Source organism: Drosophila eugracilis, unplaced genomic scaffold (assembly GCF_018153835.1).
Source record: "Drosophila eugracilis isolate 14026-0451.02 unplaced genomic scaffold, ASM1815383v1 contig_1765, whole genome shotgun sequence".
NCBI lineage: Eukaryota > Metazoa > Arthropoda > Insecta > Diptera > Drosophilidae > Drosophila > Drosophila eugracilis.
Window position 1 is genome coordinate 5,292,341 of NW_024572605.1, and position 21,105 is coordinate 5,313,445.

Here is a 21,105-nt window from a genome sequence, read left to right on the forward strand (position 1 = left end):
CAGGAATTATGATTACTATAACTTATAAGTACTTTAAAATATAGAACAGCATAACCTTTCGGTCAAGTTACAGAACACTGTTACACAATTTATAGCATACTTACTGGCGCCATATATCTTTTACTTGCAGATTAAAAAAAAGTCTTTAAAAACCTTAAAGAGACATCATTCAATTCTACAAAGAATTTTATTAGTAACTTTTGTTTTAATTTCCCATTAATAAATCTATTTGCACACAGAACCAATACTTTACCAACCATTTTCTATCTCCAAGGCACTACCCTGTAATCCTGCAGAGCCTCGTCGTAGGTATAACTAATGTCCAGCTCGGAGTGAAGAACGACCTCCGCGTCCAGCAGACGACGCACAATCATAGCCGTACGCGAATCGAACGTATTACCATACAAGGTAAGGCGCTCCAGCTTGCAACGCTTTTTCATGGCCAAAAGGATTAAATTCACTGCCTCACTGCCTATTTCGTTGTAGTTCAAGTGTAGGCTCTGCAGCTTGCGACAGGAGGTGAGGTACTTGGCCACCCACTCGCCACCATGGGTGCCAATTGAACAGTATCTAATGTCTAGCAACTCCAGATACCCACCTAAGGACATCCCACGCATGAGAAAAAAGACTCCATCCGGGCCAATCTTATTGCAGGCGATTCGCAGACGCCGGAATCGCGAATCGGGCAGTGCCAAGTATTCGGCGATAGGAATCATATCCTGGGCGGTCAGTTCACAGTGCTCCAACGTTAGGCTCCAGAGTGTGTTCTGCATCAGCAGTGAACCAAGTATGGAGGCCATTTTTTCTGAGTCCAGAGTAAGACCCTTTCCTAACAGCCGGCTGGCATTTAAGCGACGGACTCCTGGCGACTTGTAGACTCCATCCGCAATCAGTGCAAAGTTATATTGGGTCAGGCTGCATCTAGAGACGTTTAATTTTCGTAGGGTCTTGCTGACCAGAAGAAATTCTCTAAGGATGCGCACATCATTGTCTGTGAGTGGAGTGCCTGCGGGATCACAAGAGGGACCTTGGGACAGGAAACATATTTTAATTCGAAGCACCACTAACCTTGCAAGCTCAAATGGCTAACATTCAACTTTCCCGCATTGAGCCGCATCATCACGAAGAACTCATGGGGAAAGTTCATTAGTGTCAAGTCTATATACCAAACGGGAATTAGGGCTCGTATAAAGTCCTTCAGGAGACCCGCATCCCAGTTGCTAACGACCAGGCTAGAAATGTTCACGGATAACTGTGGACGCCTCAGGAGATAGTTAACAATGACCCGAAGGTCGCGGATGCAGTGGTACTTCCGACCAATCCTCTCCTCAAACTCTAACCGTTTGAACTGAAATTGACGATAGGGTCGCTTGTCATACTCCCTTTGCCAACAGTAAAGAAGTAGATTCGTGAAGAGACGTGGTTTTTCCTTGGGAAGACTGGGACATTCCTTTGGATTGTATTCACATGGTAGAATCACTTCACACATCTTGATCTTCGTAGTGTATAATAATTGTAAATTAAATATTTTAAATTGTAATAGTTAATTTTTGACAGTTAAAACCAGCGCAGATAGTGTTTAAAAAGAAATTTAAGTATTTCTTAAAGCCTTGCATACTTTTCGGCTGGATACCAACTGCATTTCTACATTTCTTATGTTTAAGGCATAGATTATTTACACGGATACTTAAGTTTAATACAGGTCAAATATAGGCATGACGAATCTATAATCGAATTTGAGCTTACACTATTCCCTTTAACCTTTTTACTATTTCAGCCCAAAGTTACTTTAGAAAATAGGGTTCTGTAAGTTGTTTTCTGTTTATTTCCCTAAGCGTAAAACTTGCCTCCAAGTCTGTTGTCTCTCGACTAAACTAAAATCGTCGCTTTCCAAATCGATGGTAAAAAGTTTTATCGTCAAGGCACTGTGGGAACCAAAAACAAAAATAGTTCATATAAAATATACTTGTAAATTCTGATAAATAGTAAAAATAACTTTAACAGTTTTTCAGGCCAGGATTTAAAACAGGTAAAAGTCCGTTGGCAGTAGTTCCTCGAAGGACTAAAGTGTTGTCACCTTAAATAGAGCGGAATGCTTCCTCATTTTCGTCATATTCCCCATCAGCAGGATGGCAAGAAATCCGCTTTTGGAGCCCAAGGCATCCACGGTCTCATTAGCATAGTTTGAGAACTGGCTGCACAAACTTGGTGCGAATTACCATAAACGCCATTTCATTCATTTATGTATCCTATTCCACAATGGGAACTCATTGTCCGCCACGTGGTCTCCAAGCAATGGCATCCTGGCGTGCCGGCACGCGTCGTTCCTGTCCTATAAATAAAGTTGGAACCCAAAACCAATATAGCTATATACTCGTATATATATGTACGAGTACTTATTGACATCAGGCAGGAGGTGCACGTAGCCAGTGGGGAATGCAGGAGTATGAATGGTATTTGCACCATTTATGGTCAGGTTGCATCTTCATTTATTTGATTACCTTGGCAGTGCTTCGAAGACTTCGAAGAACGTGGCCAGTCAAGGACAGTGCTGTCGTTTTAGCTCTTTTGCTATATGGAGAATTCTTTAGAAATATCAAAGTAGTTTATATTTATTTAGGTTCAGCTAAAATAAATTATCCAAAAATTGAATGAGAGTCTTAGATTATGTTTATGAAAAGTCTAAAGAAAAAAATACAAAACAGTAAAATTAATGACAGTGTTTAAGAATATTTCTTGGCATCTCTGCTAGAAAAGAGAACTCACCGCCTTTGTCTGCGTCTGAATGGGAAGCTTCTCTAAGGCCGACGACAGGTGCCTAATCAATAGACCAAATGACAACTGACAGCCATTGGCTGGGAATTATTTTTCACTTTTACTACCTGGCCATGGCCACAAGATTGGCGATTCCACTTTGGGACCAAGACCTGGCCATGGCCATGGACTGGCTCCAATCTGCATTAATTTACGGCCCGCGATGGTCAGACGTCCAGAAAGCAGACAGCCGGGAGCCCAAGAGGCTCCAAGAGGCATCAAGACTTACTCCAGGGCTTAGTCATCAAGATGGCTGCTCCTGCTGCTGTTGACCAGAGGCAATTAACAGTGGCGACAATTCGGCCTGCCTTCGGGGCCTCAAATTGAAATTCGAAAAGTGGCAGGAGTGTAAAAAGAGCAGCAGCTCTCCTCCTTCAGTCGCTCAGATGCTTATCTGTGCTTAGAAAAAAACGCGATAATTAAAAATATTGTAAAATGCCAGACGGCCAGACGCTCATAATTGCTGGCAATGGCAGAGGCAATGGTAAAGGCAGTGGCAAAGGCCCATGCCCAGGCAAAATCGCAGACGACAGAGAATCAGTCGAAGTCTCAGTTTACAGCTACCAGACAACGCGACGCGACGGAGGAGCACTGCATGTGCATATCATTTAAATAACTTTCAGCTGCTCAGCACAAGTGTGAAACTGCAGCAGCCACTATCCATCGGTTCACCTGCTCCGCCGTCGCCTCGCTCCAGTATCGAGCATCCAAACCAGCAGCCATGGTCCATATTTGGATGCAACAACGTCGGCGCATCTGCATTACTTAAGGACAACATATCGAAATCGCCAACAGCAGCGGCAATAGCAACAGCACTGAGTGTCTGCCACGGCCTCCAGACAAACTGCAGACGCGAGACATGCACTTGTCTCCGGCTGGCTGGGTCAGCCTCCAACTCCATTCCAACTGCCCCTGCATCCTCCGGCGAACGCATTCATTGTCAATTTTGACAATCAACAAGACGCGGCTACACATACGCCTGCTTAAATGCCTCTGCTGCATCAACAACAGCATCAACAGCATCACCATACAGACGAAAAACTGATATACCAAAATCGAATATTTCACAAGTACCTACGCACTCTCCTTATTTACATTCAAATATTTTTAATACTTATGTAAACAGCTGAAAAAAAAATGAACATCAAATGGTAATTGTTTGTTTATATAAAAACTTCTGCTTAACAAGAAACGGAAAAGAATTTAAATGTTGTTTATAATTTGGGTTTAATTGACACCTATCAAAGTTTACCTCAAAATTCCATTATAGAGAAAAATTTTTGGGTATTTTTTATGAATTTTGTGTTTACTTCTAGAATACTCAAAATATATATTGGAATACGTAAGCTCAAGCTATCTCTATAATTAATCTAATTTTATATAAAACAAACATATATTCGGTGATGTACTTAAACAAGAATTTTTCTCCGTGTAGCACCTCCAGCCACAGTCTCTGCGACGGACTGTCTGGCTCTCGGGGTCTTGGTCTCGGTCTGCATCTTCGTCTGCTGAGATCTGGATCTGGCTGGAAGGGGCTGGGCCCAAACAAAACACCAACAGAAGCCAAACGACGGCACGCGAAAGTCTTAAAAACCGAAAATGAAAATGCGCAAAAATTAATAACAATCAGCCAAGGGGATAACATTTCCATGATGAATGCCAAATACCCTTATCAGGTAGTTGACTTATTTTCCAAAATTCATCAAACAAGCTTTTAGAAAACAATAAAAGATAAAGAAAAGAGTTTACTTATAGAGTATGTATAGATAAATGCGTAAGGAACCCAACTATCCTACAAATTCCCATAAAAGTATACATGAAAGTCACACCACTGGGCGTATGAATGATACCCTAACCAAAAGATAGGGTATACCCAAAAACAGCCAAGGAAGAAGCGGCTGCAAATAAACGGTAGCTCCGGCCCGGAGGGCAGAAAACAACACAATAACAAATTGGCTTCTGGTCTTTGCATTCCACATGCAATCTGAGACAACAATCACGACAACTGCATTCAGCGGTTGCACCGACAACCCAGGAACCTGGCAATCGGTACTCAGCTTTGGGCAACCGGCACCAGTCGCCATCACTTACCATGGCTAAAAGCCAGTAGCCAAGATCCAGAGATGGTAACACCCTCGGTGCCTGCTCTTCCAACAACCGGCTAACTAACCAGCACACATGCTATATGTCTGGACCCTGGAAACTCTTCTTGGTTCGAGGGACTGAGACTGAGACTGAGAATGAGTATGAGCCGGTGCTGACTTGACACGTCTGGTTCGCCGTCTGACGAACATCGTGTATTCTTAATAGACTTGCACCAGCCCACCGGACCTTATCGCACGCTGTCGGTCCCCCTGTCCATTATATGTTCTTCCATTCGATTCTTCTTAGACTGGGAAAAATTCAATCATCAATAACTAATCACAATTATTGGGAACTGTTATACAAATTGTTAGAAAGATAACTTGATTCCAGCTTTTTCTTTTATAGAAAAGGTACATACATTTTTTGTCAGTACATTCTTTTACTCTTTTAATTGTAGAAGGGAGTTGACTTGGGTTTGCATAGCCTCTTGAAACACGAAAGTACAGAAGTAAGGGATAATTATGCTAACTACGTGTTGATGGTTAAATAATTTTGCCTCCGTACTTGCATATTTAAAATCCATGGAAATGCCTTTGCATTTACACTGATCTAAAGTACATTGAAATTCCGAAATCTAATTTATTACTTAATTCCAAGAAGCGCCAGACCAAGTAACCTGGAAGACCAAATCACTCAGCACCCTAAAAGTATTTATAGTTTCATTAGTTACGCTATGACTGCTCAATAAAGTTTATGTTTAAGCCTTACAAACGCCGAAAACTGATGAGCGATAAGAACTATAAATCCAAAACAAGTCATAACAAAGCGATAAGCCAATATCTGGCATACCAATAGCAGTGTTAAACGTAAGTTTAGTGGATGCGACATTAGCCCATATTTAATCTATGGTTTCTTTTTTCCAAAACTGCTGAGTCCGCATATTTACTACGACACTGCGACAGAAATCTATAGAGTAACGGCCTTAAAAGGTCTGGTTAAGAACTAGTAAAAATAACACCGAAAGATAAAGACATACTCTAAATTAGTGATAAGGCTTGATTGAATTGTAATTTGTTAATTGCCAAAGAAATGATCATAAAATTATTCATATTACGTTATTACCAAAGCCACTTTACAGGTACTTTAAATACTTATCAGAAAATCAGTCAATTGGCTTAACGTATTCAAAATAAACTGGCAGGGTGTTCGAAATTCCCAGTAACTTTATCAGCTAGTTCACACTATTTCATAACATATACTGAGGTGTTAATGTGAGGTGTTATAACTTGGCCATATCAGTTTATTGTCCCCATTTGTATTTTCGCCTGATGCTATCAATTAAATATAGAACAGAGCTTAGCACTTGTAACCAACCATCCAGAAAATCATTTTAAAGTCAATAGCCAGATGTTTTTCAGAGGCCAGGTGGTGTTGTACGTGGCCATAGAGTGATAATAGTAATGGTGAAGTGCCCAAGTGGTGACGGTGGTGCTACCGGTCTTTAGAGTCTTTAGAGCCCTCGCGTGCCCACACCCAGCTGGAGGGGAAATTGTTGCTCATTGGCGGCAATTGCCGGCTACCGTTTAAAATTAAGCCCCACAAATTGGCACGAGCGTGAGACATACTACGGATTTGTCAGAAAATTGCTTTCAAAAATAGCCGCAAAGAAATGCCAAAACAAAAAGATCAAAAGGAAGACCAGAAGTATTTACATATTATGTTTAGAAATTAGCCAAATATATGTCCAAGATGTCCACGCGAACATTCAGCCTTGAAGAGTTAATGAAAAATCAAAAACCCAGACTTGACTTGACTCATTTCGCATACCAATTGTCTAGATATATCCATCCAATGTCTGGCTCTTTTTTTAGTGTTGTTGCTGACATATCCACATTGTCCACAAAGTGGGACAAATTCTATGCGAGCAGCGCTCAAATAAACAAACATTATTATATAAACTTCACGACAAGAGGCGCGCTGATTGCGTTCTACATATATGTATATATATCTTGTTTTCATTTATCCAGCAGGGAGATTATGAATCTGGGCATTTGATGCGATTGCAATTTTACATAACACTCGACGTCTGGACAAGCTACCCGGCATTCTCTTGCCACTCCTGGCCATCACTCTATTCAGAACTTAAACGGTGTGTAGACACATCATATGAATGGACAGTCAGCGGGACAGCGGTACCGAATCCAGACTTTATAAAGTGCTTCGAATTATACAATCATTTTGAAATTCAATTTTGGTCCAGACGAAATGCTGGGAAAGATGTGTGTTTAGATGTTGCAAATAAATAAATAAATCAAGAACGTCCTTGAAGTCTGGGATCTGTTTGGATTTCCGTATGCGAATGGAATGAATAATAACGTGTTAGCGTTAGCGGAATAGCGGAAGAGCTGGTAAAAGGATGGGGCTTTCTGGGGTTAATGCCGTACCAGGCACCACACGCACCTCCTAATAGGATATATCCGCCCAATTCACCTTTCAATTGATGGACTACGCACTTTCTGGCCTATCTTGTTGTCCGTTGATTAATCAGCACGCACTACCCTGGGCTGGCGACAACTGAAAGTCAAGAGCAACGGCATCTTGGATTTTGTGCCCCAAAAAATAACAACCAAACTGATAATAATAGTCAGGTTATCTACATACATAACTTACCTATCAAAACAATTTGATTAAGTCATACTAATTGTGCGGTCGCCTGAAGAACATCACTTAAGAATAATCTAATCCGTCACGCACATAATGTTCGGAAAAACCAGGTCTAGTATTTACGGACATATAGTGAGCTGCGATGAGTGCAAAAGCATTTAATAGATTAAATACAGTGATTTTAGACTGCTGGTTAATTTGCAAGTTCAAGTATTTCAGTTTTGGTGTTTGGAGTGTGTCGTCCAATGTGAAGCTATAGACACGTTTCTATCCGATAGTTCTATCTGATAGCACTTAACACTTAAGGGAGTCGCCAAACAAACCTAGGTTAGGACCAGAAGTATCACTTTCGGGCCCACAGATAAGCCATCTCGAGCACGCAAGGCACACTGCACACATACACATATAACCATATGTATAATCATAAGCATAGTCATACCCACACAAACACGACGACGTCAGCTGCGCCGGCAGATCCTCAAGCGGCGTTGATTGGTCGGCCACCGCATTTCCGAGCGCCAGCCGAACCACCGACCGAAGTCTGCAAGCGCTACACTGCAAACTTAGTTCGACTGCAAAGTGGTTTTACTTGGAAAGTGCAGTGCTATATTAGGAAAAATAAATCACAGTATTATTTTAGTAAGTGTTTGATTGTTAAATTATGTTTATAAAGTGCTAAAATATCAAACAAGCTAATAAAAACTAACCAATGATAATAATAAATACTACTAGATGAAGTATAACCCTTACCTTAGCATGGCTTATTATATTTTTATTATTTTTAAGATAGCGAATTACCCATTGCTTATCAAAAATAAAATGAAAAAATATTCCAACTAAAATCAGCATTAAACAAGCCCTCCAACATTTCCTGACATTCCCAATTGCCAACATTTTCTAGCAGTGTCGGCAGCAACGCAGCGTTTACGACCATAACAAAGTAGATATGCCCCGGCACAACCAAATTTTTTCTTATTTAAGACTAAAAAACCGACTGGCGCAAATCACTTCATACTTGGTTCTTAGAGCGAACACATCGAGAAGCTGAACAACGGCCAGAGAGCAAGAAACAAAAATCAAATCACCTATAAAAAAATACACAAAATCCAGTTGAAGGAAAAGAAAACATTTAAAATTGGTGGCCAAGATGCAGTGAACAATGTGCAAGAAATAAATAAAAATTAATTTGTTTCACGATCTAGTGTTGGCTAATCAAAAAGAGACAACAATTTCCCAGTGAAAACATTTTTAGCTTGGTTAAAATAGAAAATAAATAGAACTGAAAAATGGCAAGTGCTGTGCGTGGTGAGAAATGTGGAAGGAATCGTTTGAGAGGGCTAATTATGGTCCTGTTTTTGGTCATAATGTCCGGAAACTCGAAGGCCACTCCCTTCGATCCTGCCTTCTTCATAGAGGGTGTGCAATCAGAGGTGGTCAATCCTTTCAACAGGACCATCTTGAACCGATTCAACTTGACCGAGGAGCAAATCCTGAGCATCCAGAACCGCAGCAATCCAAACATGAGGGACGATACGGCCCAGTCTTCTAATCAGCAATATCTGCAGCAGGTCGCCACTCACCGGTAAGTGCCAATCACCTCGAAATTGTCAATCACTGTCACACGCCTTTTCCCAGAATAGAAACCCATTTTCCTAAGAATAGAAAGCTAAATAGAAAATCAACCAAACAAAGCGCTCTGCTCAAACAAATGACTTGCCGAAAAGAAATGTGTAACAAAAAATAATAAAAAGTTGCTAGCTAAATTGTATACAACAATTTCAAACGGTGCACTTCGCAATTAAATGCTCAATCTGTTTCGGCCATACAATGTGTATAAACACACAATTTCCCTGCTGCCAAATTGCCAGAAAAAATATTTGAATATTTGACGTCTGTTAAGTGAGAGATTTGTCCAAACACGGGCCAGTCTCAGTCAAGGCTAAAACCATTTGTGCATCTCGCAATTGTGGCCAAAAACCCGAACAAAAAATCTATAGCGCCTTATTCGAGTTTATTTTGAAAAGTACATTGTACACGATTTGCTTCATTTGGTTTATCTTCAACACGATTTGCCCTCATGGAAACCGATTCGGCGAATTAATATATATAAGTTAAGAAAATATAGATTTTCCCATGGGAATTTTCCATATGTGTACTTAATTTCTATATATTTTTATTTATTGATTGAATGCTTCACCGAATGCATGATGTTCTTACCAAAAGTCATAAATGTAATGGCCTCGCTTAGCAGACCGAAACTTATGATCAATAAATTATTTTAGCTATACACGAGAAGCGTGCCCACAAATTGCGCCTTTTGTTTGTGATTATCGGAAAAGAAGACCGATTAGGATCACAAAAGCTTAAAGATTTTATTTAACTACTATAAAGTGAATATTTTAAATTGAATTTTTTATGGGATTGTCGAGCTGGTATGTGTTTTCCTTTAAAACAGTTTCAGTAAAATGTAAAAGTTACAAAATAAAATAGGTCAAAGTGACAAGGGTATGACTGCATCGATCTATCAATAGGCACATCATTTATTATTTTTTACTGGAATTTATACCTGATGCCTTATGAAGTTCAACCAACATTCTGACCAACCAATTTTCAACAATCCCAAGTTAAAAAGGCATCTATTGTATCCATCAGATACTCCAATTACCCTAATTTCTAAAATATTATTCAAAATAAGAATTTCTAATGCGGTTTAACCAACTTTCTGACCACTCACCATCAAATAGATCAAAGCGACGAGGGCCTGGCAGCCCCAGATCTATCAATGGTATCTGTTGTATCCATCAGATACGGTAGTGCAACTGTCGCGACGCCGCTGCACAATGCGGACACTCTGACACCCGCACTCTCAGAAAACTGCAGGCTGCATCGAATTCCGTCGTCGTCGTCGTTGGCGGCAGCGGCGGCGACCTCTGTATCTTTGTATGGATGTCTGGCACATGTCTGGGAGCAGTCTGGGCCATGTCTAGCTATCCGGGCTCCGAGTACGACTCCGACTCCGTCTCTGTCTCCGGGTCTCCGGTAATGAACTTTTTGTAGGTCGTTGCTATGCCAGTCGGGCATTCGTGGGGGCCAACAGCTGATATCTAAATTGTTTCATCTTATTTGATTGCTTTGGCAGAGTTTTGTTCTGTTCCGCTCAGCACAGACACAGGCAAATACAAAACAAAAACGGGCAAAAAGGCAAAACTTATGACGTATGAGTAATATCGGGACAGCAGACATGTCTGCCCCCAGCAACTGGCGCAATGGTGCAATGCAAACAGTTGTAGGCGTGTGCATTTAAGACCGACTGCAGTTCGCTGTTGGTTGCATGATAATGAAGTGCAGCCGGCGAGACACTGTCTAGCCGTTGTTGCTACTGGTATTGATGGTGTTGCTGTTGCTGCTGTGGCCAAAGGCAACGGACTGCAAAACCGCAGACGCAGACACTGAGGCGATGCATTCAGAGATGTCTGCCCCAAGCAAATGGAGGCCAATGCAAATTTCCTTCTGCCCCCAAGGCACCTGCCCCCCAAATTGGAACCCTGCCTCTGCGCATGCGTGACTCACGCATGAACAGAAATAGTATCTACAGCGGGCAGAGTATCACGGTAGCATCTATAGAGCACCGGAAAAAAGAATAATAAGCCAAAAATAGACACAAAACCATAAAAAAAACTGCTTAATAGGAATAGAAAAGTAAACATAAATCTTAACCAGAATCCGCTTATTACCTATTACCCTTTACATTAGGCCATTTTTAGCATGAATTCGATCAGATCGACCTGGATTCCGTGTGAGTTTTTTTCGGTGCAGCATCTAGGCCCGCAGACAGGCAACGAGCAAAAGCAAACAACAAGCGGACGGAAAGACCGCCTGTCTGACAGACTGACAATATGTCTAGACGGTGGCCAGACAGACGGCACGACTCAACGAGTTTTCAAGTTCATGCCACACAGCCAGCTCCAGACGACTCCGCATTCTGGCATTCCTTGGCCAGCCAACCAGCCAACCAGCCAGCCAGTTAGCCTGGCTAACTGGCTAGCCAGCTAGCCAGACAGATTCGATTCGGTGCGATTGATGCGATCACAGAGTAAACATAAACATAAACAAGAACCGATAATCAGCCATGGGGCTTGGTTCAGTTTTGGAACGGAGCAAAAGGCCAAAAGATCTGAAAACTGGAAGGCAGACAGTCAGCCGGCGACCGTGTTTCATAATTGTATTTTTGGCTAGACAAATTGCGCCGCGGGCAACACCAAAGACCCAAAAACAATTAATCAGTTATTTTTTCGTGATCTTTTTATGCATTTCGAGAGGTGGAAAGGGGGGCATATAAAAAAAACGAAACATCAAGAGCTTCTCAATTACCGATCCAGACGCATACAATTGTCCAATTCTCTGGCAACTGAGTGTGGACAGATTAGATCATAGCTAACTAACTATTGTTGTCTGTCCGGCTTCCGAAGATCGTGCACTTAGAGAAAAGGTGTTATTGCCTATTCCTATTTGTGGATAAGTTCAGTTTCAAATCTGCTCTAGCATCTAAGGTGTTTTCCCATTCATATTTGTTCAAGCCTTCGATAAAATAATCTAATTATTTTCTCTGCATTTTACATTTAAAGAACAAAAACTAATGTAATATGTTCTGACTGGAAACATCATTTTTATTATTTTAACTAACTACTTATCTTTTTTAACCTTTTTAACCTTTTTCTCAGTGTATTGGCACACTCACAGACAGATTCCTGTCTCGATCTGAATGGGTTTTTAAGTGACACGGGTCTGTCATTCGCTCCACTATGCGCACTTAGCTAATAATCAAGTTTGGGAAATATCCCAAGCGAGCGAATCATGTGGAAGCATTTAATCAGCACAGATATCACGGGCCAGTCGCATTTTTTATATTTTTAGTTTAAGGAAGAAAAATAGTTAAGTAGGCGGCAAGTCGAATATTTGGTCATAGTCTGAAGTGCTCACGTAGTTTATTCCGTAAATAAATAATTATTTGCCCTGAATATTGAAGAACATTTTCAATGATGTATTTTAAGAACTCCTGCAATCTCAGATTTTGAGGGCGAGCAGTCAGTCCAAAGTAGATGGATTATCTTAGTTTCTAAAATGCTTACTATCATAAATTGATAAACGTTTGGGAATTAGTTTTATGCCCAAACAGTGCACTGAACTCTGGCTATCACGCGATTGGTTTTTATGGATGGAAAATAGTTTAATCATTATGGGTGGTTCCCAACACATTTGGCTCCCGTTTGGCGGCAGTTTTGCCAGTCCCTCGATAAGAACTAGTTTATTCGCTGCGAGTGTTGTCCGACTAAATTGAATCAAAGTTATAAATTCTCGTCAAATGGAAGCGGGCACGTATTTCACGCTGCCCATCTCTGGGCTTTTCTATTGTGAATGTCTGTAACGCTGACCGCTCTCTAATGTCAATTAAGTGAGCCTTACATAAACACTTGAACTAAATTTTCTGAACTGGACAACTCGGGCATACAAATAGTTTTGAGATGAGCCACGGAATGATGCCAGTTCTTAGTACACATCAACCATGAGAAGGGGGACTATATGAATTCCAAGTCAAAAAATGTCATAATATATATCATTATTTGTTCTCTAATATTTTCCAGACTCAATGACATCTATAAGCGCGTGCAAAAGGCCATCTCCAATGAACCCAATGGCAGTGTCTCCAAGGAAAAGGCCGGATTTCCCATTTGTAATACGGAAACTACCAGTCCGGAGGAGTGGCCTTTGGGCAACAACGTGACTCTTCAGTTTGCCAGCAGCGTTTTCATTTCCAACAATGGCGACCGTTTGAGCAGTGCACTGCTTCGCCTCTACAAGATCAATCCTGGCCAGAATCGCGACCAAAATCCCACTCAGCTTCCATCTCAGTCTGTGAGCACAGAGACTCCGGGCAGCATGGCAAATTGCGCCGAGCAGCCGCCAGTAGGTCCCCAAATCCGAGTCACCGTCTCCATTGTCCATCAGCAGAGGAAGAAACGTAAGTTAGGTAGGAAGACTCCACAAAATTATTATAGTTACATTTACTAACAATCAATTAATCAATTGCAATGCAAAATAACTTAAATCTTGAATTGTTTTTTAAAAGGCAAAATCAAATAATATGCTGGTTAATATTGTATGGAAAAATAAAACAAAAATTGCCTTAATTCGGAAGCTTTGATTTGTCAGCAATATTCCTTTATTTATTTATATCATAAAACCCAGCATTCAGCATAGGAATATTTCATGTTGGCAATAATTTAGCTTACATAACAAGTACTACCAAATATATTAAAATGTTACATGTTTAAAAGTAGCTTACCTGATTCTCTTTTCCATTTCCAGAGCGCAAGAAGCGCACCTGCAACACCGCTATGTTGAGCACCTCCTCCACTGGCTGGGTGGAGATCGATGTAAAGTGCGCCCTCGCCTACTGGGAGCAGCAACACCGCCAGGAGCAACAGCACCGCCAGCTACTACGCCAACAGCAACCACTACATCCCCAGTTGACCTCCAGTATGGTGGGCATTCTGATGATCGAGGTGCACGACGACGAAGAGAATCCCCTGAAGCCGGGTCTCTACTTCGACCCACCCACTTGTGATCAGGCAGGTAAGCGTGTTGTTTGCCATGTCCAACTAACTGCTCTTTGGGAATGGAGTGGAGGTGCCTAGACCTCCCCATCAGTCACTTTCACTATCTCTCACTTTTCACATTTATATCCCATCCATATCGTTAGCGACAGGCCCCTTTCCCACCATCTCGACGACTTGAATTTATTTACATTCCCGAAAAGGTCATTACTCAGGCGATTTTGGGGGGCCGGACAGCAGGCAGACGTAAATTGAGCTTATCGAATAAAAAAGAGACAAAAAAATGTAATTCCAATGTAATTTCAGACCGAATTCGAATATCGGTAGACGTAATTCAAAATTTACCTAGTCATCGAATTGTGGCTGCACAGTCGGCAGAATCAAAGTCTCAATTTACAATTTACCTTAGCAGCCTGCACGTTTTTCTTACGAAATGCTTCCGTCCGTATATTTTTAAAATTCATGGGCTTGGGTTTTGGGTGCTCAAAGTGGAGCGGAAGTAACGAATGTGCAGAGATTTGTTTGTTTAGGATTGACTCAGGTCTTGAAAGATATCGCCCTGGATCGGTAAGATACAAAATCGCAGATGCAGATCTAGCTCAAGGTGCTACTAATCGAAATTGCTCATACGCACCGTTGTGCGCAGTGCTCGGCTTTCATTGTTGTTCAGTTTATGCGCTTTTCACTGGCCAAAAGTGTTATTGTTGTTGTTTTTTGCTCTTTTGCATGCCCTTCATTTGCCCGATTTTCAATTTGCATTGCATGACCTACCATATATTTTTGACAGAATTTTAATGGTATTCTTTGGCCACATATATTATTGCAGACGTTGCTGTCCCATGGGGCGTTTACCGAACAGAACCGTTTAAGTCTTATCTGGAGAGTTGGACATTGCCAAGGTAAGTGTAAAATGGAATTGCATTTAGTCGTTTTGCTCTCCAACTTTCGATTTCGATTTAAATCTTGCCGCCAAGCACTGCTTTAGACAGTAGACTGCTTGTCAAGTGCTTGTCAACTGCTTGCAAATGATCTCGGCTAAGGTTATGGCGTTTCACAACACTAAGCAGTGTATGACCCTACTAAATTTGTTTGAATAACGGTGTTCAGTTACTAGTGCCTAATTAGTTATTTAAATTATTTAAATACAATATTTGTTTGTTTCAAACTGTTCGTAGTTAAAAAGTGTAATATTTATTTATTTATATTTTAATACAATGTCTATCCAATTAATGTTTTTGCTTTTAAATATTTAATATTCATTTTTATAAACATTTATTAGTTAGCATTAGGTTCTCAATCTTCAAATTGGAAATAATTAAATACAATTCGAAATTAAAATTCAAATTTTTAGTTTTTTAAACAAATGAACTTTTTTATTTTACAGAAAACCAAGGTTAGATATTCTCTTCAACGGCAGCAGCTTTATGAAGAGCATTTACAACACACCCAAGAACAAAGTGCACATCGAATCCACCACATCCAACTCACCCACGATCGACAACCAGCTGGACGAGAGCGGCGATTACGACAGTCAGCAGCGAGGTCGGACTCACCAGCACCATCAGCGCCACCACCACAGTCACCAGCGCCCGGAATCGGACTCCGAATCCGCCCAAATTGAGGCCGAGCTCGAGGCCGAGGAGCTGATGTCTTCGGCGAGTAATAGCGAACAGCAGATGGAGCCTGTCTCGAATCACCATCGCCATCGAACTGGCCACCACCATACGCACCATCAGCTGCATCAGCATCGCCAGCACCATCATCGTCATCCCAAACACCATAAGAGCCAGACCCACAAGCAGGAATAGATGTCACAATCATCCAACCGAACCCACATTCTCTCTCACCCACACTCATGCTGGTCTTATATTAATTTCTTGTTTTATATTTGTAACTTTAGGGCCAGTTGACTTAATTAGTTTTTAGTTGAACGGTTTCCTCTACCGCGTAACCTTATTTAAATTATATATTTTTAAAATTCGTTGTAAGCTAAGCCAATTTTCGGTCGAAATTTGATTTTAATTTTTAAAATCTCTCTTATATTAGAAGCCTGTGATTTAGATGGGGTTGAATTCGTACATTTTTGCGCAACAAAAAAAAATTGTTAGAACCTCAAGAATGGAAAACAAACCCGGAAAACATTTAATACGAATTTAAGTAATATTTTTAGATCGTAAACAAAATTAATCGATGCCTTATCGAAGCATTACAATCCCAGACTTCTGCACAATCCACTCGAAAAACCAGCAAGCCAAGGACGAACCAAATCAAGCATTTTCGATTCCATTGATAAGCGATTATAGTCCCGACACACAATTTTGTTATATAAATAAGTCACTAGGTTAAAAGTGCCTTCCTGCTAGCAACAGAGCGCCAATGAGCAGCCCTAAATCTCGAAATTCCTTTGCAAATTGGAACCTTTGGAACCCAATGTTCTGTTTTGTTTTTAAGATTTCATAAGAACCACATGTTCATTAAGTCAAACAGCTTACGATGCCTAATCCTTCACCTCCATCCTAACTAAGTGCATTTGTATGTCGATTGCAATTATGAATAAAAAATGAAAAAAATAAATATATTAAATAAATATAAGACGCAAACGTATAAAGTTGCGAATTGAATAAGATTAATACAGTTGACTACCGTTTCCCTTATGTTATCCCCCCATTTGGATCTTGTTGCCACACCAGGGGCTTGACGATAAGATATGTTTTCTTATAAAATCCGATTGCTAATCTCTTTCAACTTTGCACTTGACTATTTATGACTACCACCGATTGGCCAATCAATTGGAACATTTTTGTAATCGCCGGTGCCCTCGACCACCAGTAGAGGACTTTATCAATGGGCGGGTGTACGACTCCGTATCGCGACAGCCGAACACCTTTAGTACCTCTACACTATCGTAATCATATTCCTCAAACGTCATTGCTATCGCTAAAAATCTGGTTTATGGCCCTCCTGGAAATTATCTCGCTATAATATCGGCATGGAAGGCAGGCCGAGAGCGTATCACTCTAAACAAGCAGCTGATAAAACAGCATACATGTCATCCCAATTACCTATTCAGCGGTACACTGCCATTGGAGATGTATTCCGCTTAATTGGCCAGATAAATAGAGAGAAAAATACAGAAATAATTTTTATTGCACAGCAAAAAAATAGGGTTAAATATAGAAGACAAATGAAGGGGATCCACACGTTAAGATCTCTTCAAAATCAGTTAAAACGGCTCTAGCAACTGTATAATAAAAATCTCTAACAATGTTTCTGTCATTTTACTTTAATAGGCTTGGAGAAAATGCTGTAACTCAATCAAGAAATCAATATTTATTTCCCTGTGTATTTAAGCAAATTAACGCCTTACCAAAAACGTAGCTAAATAAAGTAACGGCTGAGAGGTACCCATGGCTAATAGAAATTAAGTAAAACAGATAGAGAAATTCTCAATCGGAATTTCTGTAAACTTGAGATTAGACTTGCCTTTAAATTATACTACCTCTCTTAATTGACAAGGTCAAATGGTATCAATATATTATAAATCATTAGATACAAAAGTAACTAATCGAGCTGTGTCGACCCGAACCTGATATTCCCTTATCAAATACCGTGTACTTGCGATCGTATTAAAAACACCCGGACGGAGTTAAAAAAATTTAGTCTTTCCGCGAGTTTCAACGGGCAACGATGGCAGTTAGCCACAGTTTCTAGCCAGGCTAAGCAGATGCATTAATCAGTCATTAGTATTCGGCCAGTACGCATCGAGAGTAACGACTTTGAAAACCCGTTTCGGCTATACACCGACAGTACTCATTAAATACAAAGCGAAAACAAACAATATAAAAAGGTGAATCAACAGGTGTTGCACGACATCAAGGTGCTATAATTATAAAGACTTTATTTAGCTGTGTTGCAAGAGGAGTTTAACTTAAATATGATTATTTTGCTACAATTTACAGTGAAATAAATACATTATCTAGGGTAGACACGTGTGGTTTAGTGACATGTTTACGAGGTGCACAGAACACGGAAAATATTTCCGTTTTCTAAGAACATTATGATTATACACAAGAGCTTTATTAACTTTCACGAGTTTGGCTAAATGCCACTCAGATAGTGCTATCAACACGCTTTCGATTACCCTTAATGGAAAATCCTAACCGAAATACCTCCCAACGTGGATCTATACTATATTGAAGGGGATTTACAACCTGAGCTTATCAAGAATAAAAGTTAAAGTGGCATATATACGACCAATTTCATAGTTTATCACCGATACCAGCCCTTAACCCTTTGATGCATTAACCGGAAGTTATATGATTATCAATCCGCGTGGTGGAGTAAAGCCATTGACTTTTAAAATAATAATCTCCAAGTGGAATGAACTCGCGCCCACGTGCAGTTTTGGAAAACGTCTTTTCAACACTTATCGCTTTCTTTTGAGTGGGCATGAGTTGTCCAACTCGTCCAATCTTGATTTAGCTGGCCAAAAGAAACCTATCTTGTGCCGTTAGACACTTGACATATCTGCCCATTCAATGGCTGTGATACTTTGATACAGATTATACCTGATTACGATTGCGGCCCATAACCAATAATGTCGTGTGCTATAATTTCGTTCTAGATGTCAGCCGAATCACCAAAAGGAGCTATTAACAATGGCTACGAACTGGATCACGTAAGTTATCTTTTTAAAATGCCAATCATGATTAAATTTGGTTTAAATATAAGAGAGTTATTATAGAAAGAATTGGAAATTCATGACTCTGAAGAATTCAAAGAGCTGCCACCGGTAGACCATTCCGAGGACTCACAGAAAAATGGATATTTCGATAACAATCCGAAAGTGGCGCGTATTGTAAAGATCTCTTGCTATATACTGCTTCACCTCGTTGTTGTGGGTTACTTCTCATATGCGACCTATCACTATCACGACATATGTAAGTATACCACGAAGTAATCCTTAATACAGATAATAATCTCTTTATTCCTGAAGCCAATTATGAGTGCTACTGGTCACAAAACCCACTGTGTGGGATTAACTTCTGCACTGGTTATGGAATGCTCTTGCTCCTCCTCGGATTTATCTATTTCGGACTGTTCTACTACTATATTTTTAAGCCAACGGTTGGTCGAAACCTACACAGGAACTACCTAAGCCCCTTGTCCAAGAAGTGGCACAACTTCAGCAGAACTAGGTAGGACTATCACTAACTTTAAACTCATAAACTCTCATAAAGTTAAAACTTTCCGTTCATTTTTCTCTAGGGTTGTCTCATTTGCCAGTATCGCCATACTCTTGGCTCTCTTGGCCATTTTCGTGTACTTCGAGACCCGTAACGATACACAAAAGCTAGTATCCCTAGTGGGTCCATGCTTCTTTATCCTATGTGGCTATGTTTTCTCTACAAAGCGTAGTGCCATTAAGTGGCGCATCGTCATCACAGGGATTACGTGTCAATTCCTGCTCGGCATCTTCTGCATTCGCTGGGATGTGGGGCGCAAAATCTTTGAATGTTTGGGTAACAAGGTGGCTACTTTCCTGGGCTACGCCACCGAGGGAGCCGAGTTCGTCTTTGGCGAATTTCTAGTGAAAAACGATGTGTTTGCCTTCGCCATCCTGCCGGTGATCTTTTTCTTCAGTTTCTTCATCTCTATTCTGTACTACTTGGGTACGATGCAATGGGTGGTGATCAAGCTGGGATGGATCCTTCAACAGCTTTTGGGCACCACTGTCTGCGAGAGCGTGACGGCGGCTGCAAATATTTTTCTGGGAATGTCCGAGAGTCCTCTGCTCATACGGCCATACATCAACAAGTTGACAAAGAGCGAAATCCATAGTATCATGGTTTCCGGCTTTGCGACCGTGTCTGGAACCGTCCTGGCAGCCTACTTATCCTTTGGCGCCTCGGCTGCTCACTTGATCACTTCCTCGGTGATGGCAGCTCCCGCCACGCTGGCCATATCCAAGCTTTACATGCCCGAGACTGAGGAGAGCCAGACCTCATCGGATTCAATTGAACTGGAAAAATCGTAAGTATCTCAAAAAAGCCTGTCCTTAGCAAAAATTTTGGAATCAATTCGAAAAATTCATTGAATTGTCTCTTTATAGACAGGACTCGTCGCTATTAGATGCAGCTTCCAGTGGAGCCAGCAACGCCGTGCCTATTGTCCTTGGTATTATCGCCAACATAGTCGCTTTTGTGGCCTTCGTCGCTTTCCTCAATGGTCTGGTTAGCTGGTTTGGATATTTAGTGGGTCTGGACGACATCGACTTTGAGTGGATATTTTCTAAGCTGTTCATCCCGCTCGTTTGGGCAATGGGTGTGCCGACACAGGATTGCGATATCATTGCTAAGGTGGTGGCCACCAAGACCATAATCAACGAGTTTGTGGCCTATGAGCGTCTCGGTCAATACATCGAAAGTGGAGAAATCACTGTAAGTTATCAAATTATTAAAAGTAACCATTTAGCAGGAAATTAAAACCCATTGAATTTACACAGGCCCGCAGTGCTGGTATCGCCACATTCGCCATTTGTGGATTTGCCAATCCCAGTTCCTTGGGTATCCTCATCGGATCCCTCAGTGCCATGGCGCCTCATCGACGCTCCACCATCACATCCGTGGCTTTCCGAGCCTTTGTGGTGGGCAGCATAGTCTGCTTTGTTTCCGCCAGTTTTGCAGGTCAGTAGTTAAGCTATCTAAAATATCTATTTATTTATTTTAATATTATATTTTTGTTTTATTGCAGGAATCCTTATTCAAGAAGACGATGAACGGGCAAACTACAACAAGATATTTCAAAAATTGGGTCGGACAAACGCCACACAGTTTTAGTTCCTTGCAATTTTAGATCGTAATAATTAGCTGATGAAATACAACAAATTCTTATTTATTAAATAAATATTGTTTCTAAGATTATTTCA

General features: G+C 40.8%; 3 protein-coding genes across 6 annotated transcripts; 2 read left to right on the plus strand and 1 right to left on the minus strand.

Annotated features, from left to right (window-relative positions):
* Positions 1–163: 163 nt before the first annotated feature.
* Positions 164–1,554, minus strand: LOC108104464 (leucine-rich repeat-containing protein 34). Of its 2 annotated transcripts, none has more exons than XM_017210529.1 (2): positions 1,069–1,554; positions 164–1,006 (listed from the first exon to the last, which is right to left on the minus strand). In XM_017210529.1, exons 1-2 carry the CDS (start codon positions 1,487–1,489, stop codon positions 264–266), a joined length of 1,164 nt encoding a protein of 387 aa, XP_017066018.1. In that variant the 5' UTR covers positions 1,490–1,554; the 3' UTR covers positions 164–263. The 2 variants fall into 2 exon arrangements, with proteins under 2 accessions (XP_017066018.1, XP_017066017.1); XM_017210528.1 differs by having other exon boundaries at positions 164–1,027.
* Positions 1,555–8,583: 7,029 nt separating this feature from the next.
* On the plus strand, positions 8,584–16,777 carry LOC108104600 (protein anachronism). Of its 3 annotated transcripts, none has more exons than XM_017210769.2 (5): positions 8,584–9,145; positions 13,206–13,591; positions 13,930–14,196; positions 15,004–15,076; positions 15,562–16,777. In XM_017210769.2, the coding sequence occupies exons 1-5, from the start codon at positions 8,850–8,852 to the stop codon at positions 15,983–15,985; spliced, it is 1,446 nt and encodes a 481-aa protein (XP_017066258.1). In that variant the 5' UTR covers positions 8,584–8,849; the 3' UTR covers positions 15,986–16,777. The 3 variants fall into 3 exon arrangements, with proteins under 3 accessions (XP_017066258.1, XP_017066259.1, XP_017066260.1); XM_017210770.2 differs by having other exon boundaries at positions 13,206–13,582; XM_017210771.1 differs by having other exon boundaries at positions 13,930–14,192; positions 15,562–15,685.
* A 1,074-nt stretch (positions 16,778–17,851) lies between these two features.
* On the plus strand, positions 17,852–21,100 carry LOC108104443 (solute carrier family 28 member 3). The gene is made up of 8 exons (XM_017210504.2): positions 17,852–18,024; positions 18,802–18,855; positions 18,922–19,117; positions 19,174–19,375; positions 19,446–20,210; positions 20,290–20,617; positions 20,683–20,863; positions 20,931–21,100. Exons 2-8 carry the CDS (start codon positions 18,802–18,804, stop codon positions 21,014–21,016), a joined length of 1,812 nt encoding a protein of 603 aa, XP_017065993.1. The 5' UTR covers positions 17,852–18,024; the 3' UTR covers positions 21,017–21,100.
* Positions 21,101–21,105: the final 5 nt, after the last annotated feature.